Below are 14,190 nucleotides of genomic sequence, written 5' to 3' on the forward strand. Positions count from 1 at the left end.
AGAGACGAGGTTTCACCATGTTGACCAGGATGGTCTCAATCTCTTGACCTCGTGATCCACCCGCCTCGGCCTCCCAAAGTGCTGGGATTACAGGCGTGAGCCACCGCGCCCGGCCAATTGACACATTTTCTAAGCCTCAGTTTTCTCCACTGTAAAATAGGGAAAATACTGCTCCATTGAGTGTTGCAAGAAACAATGCTTATACTATGCTTAACACTGAACCTAGAAAATAGAACATTATTAACAAAACCTTAGTGATTGTGAAACCTCACCATTATTGTTGGTCGGTAAGAAAATTATGAAGTTTTACTTATCCAAACAGTACTTAAAATATTTTCTTCCAGTGGCTTACAGACAGATATTTTATAATTGCCCAACTATTGACTTGTACCCAGAAGTGAAAATTACAAACGCCTTTATGCACTACATCTTCTGAGGACCCGCAGTTCTTGAAAACTACCACCAGGGGGAGATTTGCGTTATTTGTAACCAGGCAAGGGAAATGAAGTAAGGAAGCTGAGTCGGAAGTTTGTGTATCTGATAGTAACCTGGGATATTGATTAGCAGGAGTAATCACCTATTTTTTGTCACTGCGAAAAATCTGAAATAATTACAACTTCAGAATGTGTTTAACTTCTCAGTTCTTTATGTTTTCAATTTAGCAAACTCATTCTCAAATTTCCCACAAGCTTTGCAAATCAGTATGTGTGATTAAAAAGGTATGGTGGGTGGGTTTATAAAATTATAAAGTGATTAAAGACCTAAAGAGCTCATATAAAAGAAGAAATATCTTATTAAACCGTTACTGCTGTTTAGAAGAATATAAATCTGACAACAAATATTCTAAAATTGTATAGTATCCTTCCCCCAAATAAGTTAAAAGCACATTACAAAGTTTAGATTTATCAAAAACAAATTAGAAACATTTCAAATTATGCAACATAACCCCTAAAGAAATCCCTTGTATTAACTTTACAGCTTGGATGTTACACAGCAATAAATATCAGCCAACATTGCTATTTTATTGCTACCTGATCTACTATAGATTATTTTCATATGTAACTAAATTAAAATGAACATACTGGGGCTACTTTAGAAAAAGGGCTGACTATGGAGGTCAGTTTCCTAGAAACAAGAATGCCAAACTTCTATGACTACTGCATTTTTATTAATTATTCATAATTAGTATTTCAGAAATTAGCTTTCATACACATCATTGGACTAACACATTTCCAGGGTGGGAATCTAAGACACTTGGGCGCAATCAGTTCTCTGTATCAGCTGAGAAAGAAAAGGTTATCAATTACTTATGGGCAATGTAGTTTTTGCTCTCTTTCATATCCTTTCTTTGGGAAATGAAGTAAGTGCCTTACCATGCAACAGGTGATTTCGGTTCCGGGAACAGAGAACAGTTAGAAATTTCACCTCATCTGTCCCCCATTTCTTCTCTCCAGCCTCATACAGGTCCTGAAGCCAAACAAAGCGCAAGTCTAAAACTCCAAAAAGGATGTGCCAGGACACAGGTAAATATTTCCAGAACTTGAAAGAGCTGAGCTGGCTTAGTTTTATTTTGTTGGTGATGGGGGTTGAAATGGTGGTGGTGAGTGGAAATGTCTCAGGATCCTTCCTCAGGCATAAGGCTGTCGGACCCTATCATACCTCCCTGGGAGTCAAGGTAAACACTGGCATTTCCCTAGCTGGAGACTACATGGTTCTATCTTAAGAGCTAAAAGGAATGCCCTAGATTTGGGCTGTCCCCGACAGTTGCCACTCACCACATATGGCTGTTTAAATTTTAATTAAAATTAAGTACAATTTAAAATTCAGCTCTTTAGTCTCACTAGCCTCATTTCAAGTACCCAGCGGCTACAGGTGGCCAGTCACTCATCCAGGACAGTGCAGATGTGGAATGTTCTCATCATTTCAGGAAGTTCTATTGGATAGCCCTGCTCTAGAATGATCTGTGATATTCCTGAGGCTACGATCTCACAGTAGAACCAGGGACCCATTGCCAATTGCTTACATTCCAAACATGTAGGAATACAAGAAACTGATTCTGCTCAATTTAACTACATTATTGCTAAATCAGAGTTACTGTTCATTTACAATAAGTAGCTGGCCTGTTGCATTTCTCAAAAAGATCTTAACTAACACGTATTGCTGCTCACTGGGCTCACCGCCATATACTCCCCCATTTTTTCACTTCTTTCTCTGATTCTCTCACTGCTTCAGAGTCAATTCACATAATCGTAAAAATTTAAAGCTGAAAGTGTTCATCTAATTCAAAAAATTCATCTTATTTAGCACTTCTTAAACTTGAATCTCGATAGGCTGTAGCAATTTATTTTATGTCAACTTGACTGGGCCAAGGGTTATCCAGATTTTTGGTCAAACATTATTCTGGGTGATTCTGTGAGGGTTTTTGGATGATCCAGTATGGAGGAAGGGCCCTCATACAATCAGTAGAAAGCTTTTCTTTTCAAGAACAAAAGGGCTGACCCTCCCAAAAGTATGAGGGAGTCCTCCTGCCCGACTGCCTTGAGCTAAAGCATCAGGTTTTTTTCCTGCTTTTGGACTTGAACTGAAACATCAGCTCTTCATGGGTTTCCAGCCTGCAGGCCTTCAGATGGAAGCTGCTCTGGGTTCTCAGGCCTTTGGACTTAGACTGGAAAAAAACCATGGGCCGTCCTGCATCTCTAGCTTGCTAACTCCCTCTGAAGATCCCCACCTCCATCCCCTCTCTCTCTGTTTCTCTCTCTCTCTCTCTCTCTCACACACGCACACACACACACACACACACACACACACATTATCTCTCTCTCTCTGTTGGTTCTGCTCCTCTGAAGAATCCTGACTAATACATTGCCTTTATTAATAAAGCATAGTAGTTGGCTGGGCACAGTGGCTCATGTCTGTAATCACAGCACTTTGGGAGTCCAAGACAGGTGGACTGCTTGAGCCCAGGAGTTTGTGACCAGCCTGGGCAATATGGCAAAACCCCACCTCTACCAAAAATTATTTAAAAGTTAGCCAGTCATGCTGGCATGTGCCTGTAGTCCCAGCTACTCAGGAGGATGAGGTGGGAGGATTGCTTGAGCCTGGGAGGTGAAGGTGGCAGTGGGCTGAGATCATGCAACTGCATACCAGCCTAGGACACAGAGCAAGACCCTGTCTCAAAAAAAAAAATTGGAATAAAATTCAGTATAGTGGAAGTGACACTGTGATTTCTGAGTCTGGCGTATAAACAATCATGCAACTGCCACTGTTTCTATTAAAATGCTTGCTTTCTGGGTGCTCCTTCTTGAAACCCAGCTGCCACACTCCAAGAAGCCCAAGCCACACGCATACCTCTATCCATTCTAATGAAAGCAATAGGTTCTTTTTTGCGTAAAACAAAGTTATTCATACCTCACACACTGAATGGAACCAGTCCCTCACTATGGTTATGTACTGGCTAAGAATACTGGGTCTATGGCCAGGCGCTATGGCTCATGCCTGTAATCTCAGCACTTTGGGAGGCCAAGGCAGGCGAAACATTTGAGGTCAGGAGTTCAAGACCAGCCTGGCCAACATGTTGAAACCCCATCTCTACTAAAAATACAAAAACCAGCTGGGTGGTGGTGGCATGCCCTGTAATCCCAGCTACTTGGAAGGCTGAGGTAGGAGAATTGCTTGAGCCTGGGAGGTGGAGGTTGCTGTGAGGCAAGATCGCGCCACTGCACTCCAGCCTGGGTGACAGAGTGTGACCCTGTCTCAAAAAAAAAAAAAGAATACTGGGTCTAGATGCCAATTAGTTCAAATCCTGGCTCTGCCATTTATTATTTGTCTGAACTTGAGTAAGGCACTTGCTCTGAGCCTCAGTTTTTCTGTTTGTAAAATGGGGATAGCAATACTTAACTTATGAAGTTATTGCAAAGATTCAATGACATACTTAATATAGAATTTAGAACAGTGGGCTGGGCACGATGGCTCACATCTGTAATCCCAGCACTTTGGGAGGCCGAGGCAGGTGGATCACCTGAGGTCTGGAGATCAAGACCAGTGTGGCCAACATGGTGAAATTCTGTCTCTACTAAAAATACAAAAAATTAGCCAGGCATGGTGGCGGGCACCTGTAATTTCTATTCGGGAGGCTAAGGCAGGAGAATCACTTGAACCCAGGAGGCAGAGGTTGCAGTAAGCTGAGGTTGCACCATTGCGCTCGAGCCTGGTCAACAAGAGCAAAACTCTGTCTCAGAAAAAAAAAAAAGAATTTATAACAGTGTTTGATACCTGGCAAGGAGCCACTTTTTATTATATTATTGTTAGTGTTATCTGGTCACGGCTGATTAGACCATGGGTTGGTTCCAGGGCAACCGTCAGTGGGTTGGGTACCAGAGAAGCAACTGCCTCTTGGGGTTTGCTATTAATTTTATCCAACAGGGTATACACTGTGCCAAGTTATTTTATATAGCTTTTCAAATGTCCTCTTTGACATAAAAATGCACAGTGAACAGTCTCTTTCACCTCCAAGGGATTCAGAAGACACACTCAGTGGTTCTCTGGGATTGCCACATAATGGTCCTAATGTTGAGAAACTTAGAACCCAGCAGTGTTTACATAATGATGTCCAGCCCTACGTACCTCTGCAAGAAACCTGTTATTAAAGGTCATCTGGGGAACTTTTTTTAAAGAACATATCCCAGCCTGGCTAATATACACTATAATATAAGGTGTTGTCCATCCGTCAAGGCCTGTCTTATTGGCAAAAGAGAAGAAAACTGGAAGAAAGAAGCGACGGTTCTACCAACCTGGGCATCCTGTCTCACGAGAGCATCATCCAGGTAATTTCCTTCATCCCTCCCACCCTGAGGATGAGAAAAACAAACAAAAAAGAATCTGAGAGTATACATAAAGATCTGGAGCACCATTAAGATAGCAGGTCTAGAGTAATGAGACAAAATGCCACGAAGAGTGGGACTTCAGACCCAGGGAGGGAGGACAGATGTCTTCTAAACGTGCTTGCATTATTACCATGGCTCCGATGTGTCCCTAGAGGGGTGAGTCTCAGTGTGGGCCCTAACATTCTGTGGGTGCCTCTGCCAATAGAAGAAGAAGGAAAATAAATGCTTCCCATGGACTGCTCCCTCCACTATCTCCTGGCCTTCCCCACCACCCCACTCTCCTGTGTCTTCCCAGCTGACTCATGCCTTCCTAACTGGCAAATCTGCATTGATCAACCTCTGCCAAAAGGGGGTCGGGTGTGCTTGTAGCTCCAGCTACTCAAGAGGCTGAGGTGGGAGGATGGCTTGAGGCCAGAAGTTTGAGGCAGTGAGCTAAGATGGCACCTGTAAAGAGCTGGCCTGGGAAACAGAGCAAGACCCTGTATCTTTAAAAGAAAAAAAAAGGTGGGGAGGTTGGAAACAGAGGAGAGTCAAGAGAATATGGGACCTATGGTAGGACTTGAGGAGCCCCTAAAAATGTCCCCTTACCCCTCACCAACACCAGCTCACAAGAAGGCAGGTGGAAGCCTCTGCAGAATGCTAACAAGTGACAAAAAGGCTACTTTTCTCTAGTTTGTAGGGGATTTTTATGACCATACTGTCTCAATGGTCTATGGTCTAGACGTGGCTCATCAGAGTGGTAAATATGGGAGGAAAAGAAAGAGTGGGAAAGAAATATGAGACACAGGTGACTAAGTAAATATCGGAGACAAGAGCAATGTGGAGAGGGATTTCCAGTTTATTTGGGAGCAGTAGATGACGTGGTGGAGAATTACTAGAATTTCAAGAGGCAGAGACGTGGGTGGATGTATTCCAGACAGGAAGAACAGCAAGAACAAGGCAAGGAGGCAGGGAACATGGGGTTCAGAGTGAATATCATCTTCAAGGCTCTATCCATGTAAGTTGGAGATGATTTCCAGGGTTCTGCTTCTTTAGGTGTAGGAGGAACAGCAGCAGTATTAACAGAAACAGGCAAGTCAGGAAGAAAAGCTGGTTTGAAGGGAAAATGAGCTCCGGTTTAGTTCAGGAGGACTGGTTTAAGGGGCTGGTAGGGTATCCATAAGGAAACATCCAAAAAAGCAATGTGAAGTAAGAGTCTCCTGCTCAGGAAGGAGGCCGGGGATAAAGATGCAGCTGGGAAGGGATGTGAAGTGTCTGGAGTCCCCAGCTTCTCTTTTCAGGCACCCCTGCCCCACCTAGCTCAGTCCTGCTTTATTTTCCAGCTGGAATTTTCCAGGTAGCTTCCTACCTGGTCTTCCAGCCTCTAGTTTCTGGCCACTGTTCATCCTACACATCACTATTACATTACACTTCTGAAAGTGCAACTCCAGTCACATCATTCTCATCATCGTCGTTACCACGTCATCTACTGCTCCCAAATAAACTGGAAATCCATCTCCACATTGCTAGACTCTTCCCAACAGACAACTCCAGTTTATCCTCCCACCCTATGTCCAGAATCACCAGCCCAACTGTTCAGCCAGTTGTTCCCTGAACCCCATGTTCCCTGCCTCCTTGCCTTGTTCTTGCTGTTCTTCCTGTCTAGAATACACCCACCCACGTCTCTGCCTCTTGAAATTCTAGTAATCTTCCAACTCCTCTCTGAACAAGCATCTCATCATGAAGCCTTTTTCTTTGTTTCTACAACCAAAATTTCTCCTTGATTCTTCCTTTTCCTATGTGCCTCTCCTTTGGCATGTAATCTTTTCATGCCTTCTAGCGACTTGTGTACCTGATGTATTCCCTTATGACAATATACGCTCTTACAGCCCAGGAACTGGCTCTTAATCATCTTCACAACTCTCAATGCACTGAGTGACAGGGGGACCTGGCAGGTTTTGGTACTTGTAAATATCAGAGTAGAACAAATAGGCGTGCAGAGCTAGCCAGCGTCTCTGAAGGAGGAATAAGACAAAGGAACAGAGGGCTTTGAGAACAACATCTGGGGAATATCCACATTTCAGGGGCTGAATGGATGAGAAAGGCTGGCAAAGGGGATAGAATGGACATTTCAATCAACCCTGACCCCCATCGGGAGCAGTCACTTACAGCTGACAGAGACACCAGCACTCGCTGGAACATGAACGATGTGTCAGAGCGAATGTCATCTTCAAGGCTCCGTCCGTATTCTAGCAAGAGAGTGAAATTAGCTACATGAGAATAAAGAGTCTTGCCCAATGCCCTGTCACACTTCAGAGCAATCTGTCCCCTCAAGACCAGCCTGCTTATGGGAGCAGCTTACCATGAGGTTTTTCACCCCCGACACAGGTTTTCCAAAACTAAACTCGGGTAAAATGGTCAAGATAAGCTTATCCTGTCATCATAGTGAAACAAGATATTTCTGTTTTTGGTTTTGTTTCTTTTGAGATGGAGTCTCACTCTGTTGCCCAGGCTGGAGTCTGGAGTGCAGTGGCACCATTTCAGCTCACTGCAACACCCGCCTCCTGGGTTCATGCAATTGTCCTGCCTCAGCCTCCTGAGTAGCTGGGATTACAGGTATGTACCACCACGCCTGGCTAATTTTCTTATTTTTAGTAGAGACGGGGTTTCACCATTTGGCCAGGCTGGTCTTGTACTCCTGACCTCAGATGATCCACCTGCCTTGGCCTCCCAAAGTTCTGGGATTACAGGTGTAAGACACCATGCTCAGCCAAGATATTCCTGTTTCTTAAAATGTGGGTTTGAAAAAGCTGGGGCTGAAATCCTCCCTCTGTGCTTCCTGCCATCCAGGGGTCCGATCTGAACGTGGTTCTCAATGATGCAGAGAGAGAGCTGCAGCTGTGGAGAGGCCACTGCTGCTTCACTGATGGAAGACAACCAGATCGGAGCTTCTGAACCCAGCTTTGGGGTGGGGCTGGGGTTGGGGAGCTGTCCAATGTAAATCCTAGGATATGCCTTTCTGCCATGTCTCTCCCTTGGGAAGTTCTGACAGATTATCCATGAGAAGCTCATGGCCGAGTGCAGTGGCTCATGCCTGTAATCCCAACACTTTGAGAGGCTGAGGAATTCAGATTGCTTGAGCCCAGGAGTTCAAGACCTGCCTGGGCAACATGGTGAATGCCCATCTCTACAAAAAATATAAAAATTAGCTGGGCATGTTGGTGCATGCTTGTAGTCCTAGCTGCAGGGGAGGCTGAGGTGAGAGGATCACCTCAGCCTGGGGAGGTCAAGGCTGCAGTGAGCCATGATCATGCCACTTGCACTCCAGCCTGGGCCACAGTGCAAGACCCTGTCTCAAAAAAAATGGCAGGGGGAGCTTCAGCAAGAACTTCTCCATGATTAATTTTTAAGAAGCAAAAACAAAAAGAGAAGCTCCAGCCCTTCACAGCCCTCAGAGAAGAAAACCCTCATTGGGCAGATGTGGGGATCAGATTGCTAAATCCAAACTCCTAAGGTTTAGAATCTCCTGCTCTGAACACTTCCCACAAAGCTCTTACTGTGGTTGTTTTCTTTCTATAAAGGTAACACACGTTGACCACAGAAGACTTAGGAAAAAGCAAATAAGTAAAATGAAGGGGCAAGGCAAGGAACTCCACTGCAATCTAATCACCCAGAAATAATAATCATGGCTAACATTTCTGTGAATATCCTTCTGCATTTTCCCCCACATACACACATTACTTTTATTTAAAGAATAATGTCTTATTAACTGTGTGTGTTAATTTTAAAAAAATAGGATCATAGCACACTATTTTACAGCTTATCTTTTTAACATACATGCATACATATACACACCACATCATTTAATAAATATTTTAATAATATTCTTGGCCAGGTGCTGTGGCTCACACCTGTAATCCCAGCACTTTGGGAGGCCGAGGTGAGCAGATTGCTTGGGCCCAGGAGTTTGAGACCAGCCTAGGCGGCATGGTGAAACCCCATCTCTATAAAAAATACCAAGATTAGCTGAAGCCCAGAAGGTCGAGAGTGCAGTGAGCTGAGATTGTGCCACTGCACTCCAGCCTGGGCAACAGAGTGAGACCCTGTCTCTAAACAATAATAACAGGAACAACAAAACAAAAAACACCAGTTAAATAAAAGGAAAACAAATTAATTTTTTTTGAGACAGAGTTTCACTCTGTCACCCAGGATGGAGTGCAGTGGCACAACCTCAGCTCACTACAATCTCTGCCTGCCGGGTTTAAGCAATTCTCTTGCCTCAGCTTCCTGAGTAGCTGGGACTACAGGCACACACCACTATGCCCAGCTAATTTTTTGTATCTTTTAGACAGGGTTTCCCTGTATTGCCTAGGCTGGTCGCAAACTCCTGAGCTCAGGCAATCTGCCTGCCTCAGCCTCCCAAAGTGCTGGGATTACAGGCGTGAGCCACCATGCCTGGCCAATATTCTTTAATATAAATTTTAATTACTACATAACAGTTAGTTGTGTATGTGTATCATATTTTTTTTTAGCCAATCTGCTACTGTGGAACATTTTTCGCTAACATAGACAATACTGAATAAACACTGTGAGATCTAAATCTTTGTGCATTTTAAGTTATATTCTTAGGGCAAAAGGTCAGGCTTTTTTTTTTTTTTAATTTATTTTAAGAGGAAGTTTTGCTCTTGTTGCCCAGGCTGGAGTGTAATGACGTGATCTCGGCTTACCGCAACCTCCAAAAGTCAGGGATTTTTAACAGGCACTTCATATGTATCACCCTCTGGAGGTTTCTAAGGGGGAGTGAATGGCTGTCATTCTGATTTGGCTGGAGGACATATAGTCAGGTCTGGAGGGAAGAATTTAGGCCAGACAGCCCCTCTAGACCATTCCTTGGAATGCTGAGATCTGCTGGTGCCACCACTTTTGAACAAATCCCTTAGATTCTTTGTCTGATGATAAGGAACAACTTTCCAACTTTTAGGGTAATAAAATACTGCACTGGGTAGGTGAAATAGAGTGTCATCTTCACCTGAGAAATCTTAAGAAGCCAACAGACCGCCATTTGCCTAAACAGGGATCTCCCTTGAAGCAGAGCTTGGCTCCAAGGATCCCTCATGCTCAGCGTTCTGTGAAAAGTCTAAACAGCAGACAACCACCCGCTGCTACCCTCCTTCTCTAGTCACAGCAAAACCTCAGCCAGGGCCACTGCGGATGTCACATACGCTGCTGGTAGGTTTGGCTTATGCGCCGGATCTCCTCGGGGGTCCGAGAGGCCAGGATCTCAATTAGGCAGCCCTCATCAGTGCCGGCTCCCTAAACAAGAAACCAGAGGAGAGAACTATATGAGCCAGTTTACAAAGCTGAGGCCCAGACACAGAAGAAATACAGCCATCAATCTGCAGAGAATAAAAGCAATCCACTGTGTTCTAGCAACAGGATTTGTTCACTTTTAATTGTCCCGCCCCAAACCCAACATGTTTGTCATAGTAATTCTGAGTAATCACAAACATTTCTAGGCTGTTTACTATGTGTTGGTTACTATGCCACGTTAGGTACAGTTTCTGCCCTCTGGGGGCTGAATTTTTCCTTGACCTCTTCTGCTCTCTTCCTCTGAAGAACAGAATTTTCTGGCAAAGACTTTGTTATGTCTTTGCTTTCCCAGAGCCTGGCCCAGAACCTTCCAAAAGGCTATTTGTTGACATGGTTTGAGGAGGGTAATTGTACTCAACTTATGATGAGGTTACATCTCAATACATTGAAACATTTTAAGCAGAACCACCCTAAGTTGGGGACCATTTGAATTTGCATCACATACTTGGTCATTAAAATTCGGCAGACCCATGCTAGAGCACAGCGGGTAGATCATCTAGGGAAGCCAAGAACGCTTTTGCCAGTTCTAAGCCTATAGTAGACCTGGGGGCCCCTGAGGTGTCAGTCATAAAGTTACATACCTCAAAAGCAGTTAACATGACAAGGAAGTCTCTAGAGCTGTACTCAAGCAACAACTATAATCACTCCTCATCAAGCCACAGGAAGGAGCAAATGACCCCCTAACTTTTGGGAAAATAATTTTTAAATTACAATTGGTATAATGTAATGTTTTCAAGTTGTCACAAATGAAAGAAAATCTCCTATACTTTATCTGCCATTCTCAGACGGCCTTGGTCACAGTTTTTGTCTTTTTTTCTTAAATTTAACTTTTATTTTAAGTTCAGGGTACATGTGCAAATTTGTTAAATAGATAAACTTGTGTCATTGGGGTTTGTTATACAGATTATTTCATTACCCAGTATTAAGCCTAGTCCCCATTAGTTATTTTTCCTGATTCTCTCCTGCCTCTGACCCCCCACCCTCCAACAGGCCCCAGTGTGTGTTGTTCCCTTCTATGTGTCCATGTGTTTTCATCATTTAGCTCTCACTTGTAAGTGAGAACATTTGGCATTTGGTTTTGTGTTCCTGAGTTGGTTTGCTAAAGATAATGGCCTCCAGCTCCATCCATGTTCCTCCAAAGAATATGATCTTGTTCCTCTTTACAGCTACATAGTTTTCCATGGTATATGTACCACATTTTCTTTTTTTTTTTTTTTTTTTTTTTTGAGACGGAGTTTCACTCTTTTTACCCAGGCTGGAGTGCAATGGCGCGATCTCAGCTCACCGCAACCTCCGCCTCCTGGGTTCAGGCAATTCTCCTGCCTCAACCTCCTGAGTAGCTGGGATTACAGGCATGCACCACCATGCCCAGCTAATGTTTTTGTATTTTTAGTAGAGACGGGGTTTCACCATGTCGACCAGGATGGTCTCGATCTCTTGACCTCGTGATCCGCCCGCCTCGGCCTCCCAAAGTGCTGGGATTACAGGCTTGAGCCACTGCACCCGGCTATGTACCACATTTTCTTTAACCAGTCTACCGTTGACAGGCATTTAGGTTGCTTCCATGTCTTTGTTATTGGGTGATAGTTTCTTAAGAAGCACATCAGCGTTTGCACTAATAGAACCAACAGCACGAGAAGAAGAGCACAAACCTTCATGGCCCTTCGCAGCTCTTGCACGTCATACAGCACCGTGGGCGTCATCATCCCCACAATCACCTGCTCGAAGTTGCCACTCAGTTCTGACTTCAGGTCATCTATCAAGTCCTGCAACACAAGAAAGTAGCTCTGCTTAACTGCTATGGCAAATTAAACCAGCCACTCTCCAGGTGTAGTCCAGGGATGTCTGGGGTCTCCAAGACCCTTTCAAGGAGACTGTAAGTCAAATCTATCCTCAGAATAACACTAAGATGTTATCTGCCTTTTCACTGTCATTCACAAGCATACAGTGGAGTTCTTCTAAGGCTATTGGACATTATCTGCACATCAATAACTATCTGTTAAAATGCTCCGTCTGAGTACAAACCTGTACAAGACCAGATTTTCTTCATATATCATAACAAATTGAATGTAGAAACAGATATGAGAAACCATCTCTCTTCTATTAAGCCAGAAATTAAAGAAGTTTGCAAAATGTAAAACAATGGTAATCTTCTCACTAAACTTTTTTTGTTTTGGAATATATAGCTGTTTTTCATTAAACTGTTATTTACGGTAACATACAATACACATTGTTATTTTTACTAAGTTAACAAATACCTATTTTTAGATGCCCTCAGTTTTAATTTCTAATAGGGTAAATATCAAAAGATACAACTCAAAAAACCAAGTCCTAAAAAATTTAAGAGGTAAAGGAGCCTTGAGGTTAATATGTTTGTAGACATCTATGTAAATGTATTTGCCTACTTAACAATATGTCTTGAATATATTTCCAAGTCAATATTCACTGATGGCCTTTTTAACAGCTGTGGAGATTTCTATACATAGGTACAATATGATTTTTTTTTTTTGAGATGGAGTCTTGCTCTGTTGCCCAGGCTGGAGTGCAGTCGCACAACCTTAACTCACTGCAGCCTTCGCCTCCTGAGTTCAAGCGATTTTCCTGCCTCAGCATCTCAAGTAGCTGGGATTACAGGCACCTGCCAACACACCTGGCTAATTTTTTTGTATTTTTAGTAGAGACAGGGTTTCACCATGTTGGTCAGCTGGTCTTGAACTCCTGACCTCAGGTAATCCACCCTCCTCAGCCTCCCAAATTGTTGGGATTACAGGCGTAAGCCACTGTGCCCGGCCTAATATCTTTAACTAGTCACCTGTTTCTATTTTTCTACTGTTATATACATAAGGCATTTGGTTGTATCTTTGTGATCATTCATGATTATTTCTTAAGTCTCAATTCCTAAGATACAATTTCCAAATATAATTTGGAAAATGAACCAAATTGTAAAGATGTTTGTTCACATTTGCTCCTGGAATGGGTCAGAGAGTTTAAGAGCCTGTTTAAGATCAATTGACTAAGAAGGAGCTGAGTTGCTATTCCATTTTTGTCATTGTTGTTTTTCAGGAGTCTAGCTCTGTTGCCAAAGCTGGAGTGCAGTGGTGTGATCTCGGCTCACTGTAACTTTCACCTCCTGGGTTCAAGCATTCTTCTGCCTCAGCCTCTGAAGTAGTTGGGATTTACAAGTGCCCACCACCATGCCCGGCTAATTTTTGTATTTTTAAGTAGAGATGGGTTTTCACCATGTTGGCCAGGCTGGTTTCAAACTCCTGGCCTCAAGTGATCCTCGTGCCTCAGCCTCCCAAAGTGCTGGGATGACAGGTTCAACCACCACACCTGGCCTCAAGAACATCTTTAAACAAGACAAAGGAGCAATCTTTTAAAACACAGGGCCACTTCAGGAACCTAGCAGGAAGAGGCCCTGCTTCCTGTTGCTGCCAAGTCAGCCACACAGAGCAGGAGAGACTGCAGCCTACCCTGCCAATGGTGCTCTTGTAGGCGGTCCTGATCTCCTGGCGCTGGGCGGTGTTGCGGTAGGCAAGGACGCTAATAATGGCATCTTCATCAGTGCCTGGGGGCAGAACGGAGACAGCAGGTGAGTGTGATTTGAGAGACGAATGAGAAAGCGGGTTCCTCTGAGGACACTGGAATTAACCACACGCAGAGGGCTTCCTAAGACGTCCTTATTCAGAGGATTTGTCTACTTTTTGGGAAACAGATGCTAGATTCAAGACATAGCCTCTCCTTTAATTAGCTGTTTACCACTGAACAAAATGGTTAACTTTTCTAAACATTAGTTTCCTTATCTGCAAATGTGAATGATGACAGTGCTTTCCCTCAATAGGCTGCTGCGAGGGTTAAACAATATATTTAAGTGCCTAGCACTTACTAAACATTTAATAAACATTGGCTGGAGTAATTCTTCCTCTCCTCTAGAATTTTTTTTTTTTTTTTTTTTTTT

At 43.5% G+C, this 14,190-nt stretch overlaps 1 protein-coding gene across 2 annotated transcripts in view; it reads right to left on the reverse strand.

The window, feature by feature from the left end:
- Window positions 1-14,190, reverse strand: part of ANXA4 (annexin A4) — an 80,024-nt gene that overhangs the window by 9,403 nt on the left and 56,431 nt on the right. For both annotated transcript variants that reach the window (XM_017522059.2, XM_037736155.1), the window contains 6 exons: window positions 13,706-13,800; window positions 11,885-11,998; window positions 10,085-10,175; window positions 7,032-7,111; window positions 4,791-4,847; window positions 1,374-1,467 (listed from right to left, as the gene is read on the reverse strand). In XM_017522059.2, coding sequence (XP_017377548.1) covers window positions 1,374-1,467; window positions 4,791-4,847; window positions 7,032-7,111; window positions 10,085-10,175; window positions 11,885-11,998; window positions 13,706-13,800 — 531 coding nt within the window. The remainder of the gene's footprint in view (window positions 1-1,373; window positions 1,468-4,790; window positions 4,848-7,031; window positions 7,112-10,084; window positions 10,176-11,884; window positions 11,999-13,705; window positions 13,801-14,190) is intronic.

This window comes from Cebus imitator, unplaced genomic scaffold (genome assembly GCF_001604975.1).
Source record: "Cebus imitator isolate Cc_AM_T3 unplaced genomic scaffold, Cebus_imitator-1.0 Scaffold23, whole genome shotgun sequence".
Lineage (NCBI taxonomy): Eukaryota > Metazoa > Chordata > Mammalia > Primates > Cebidae > Cebus > Cebus imitator.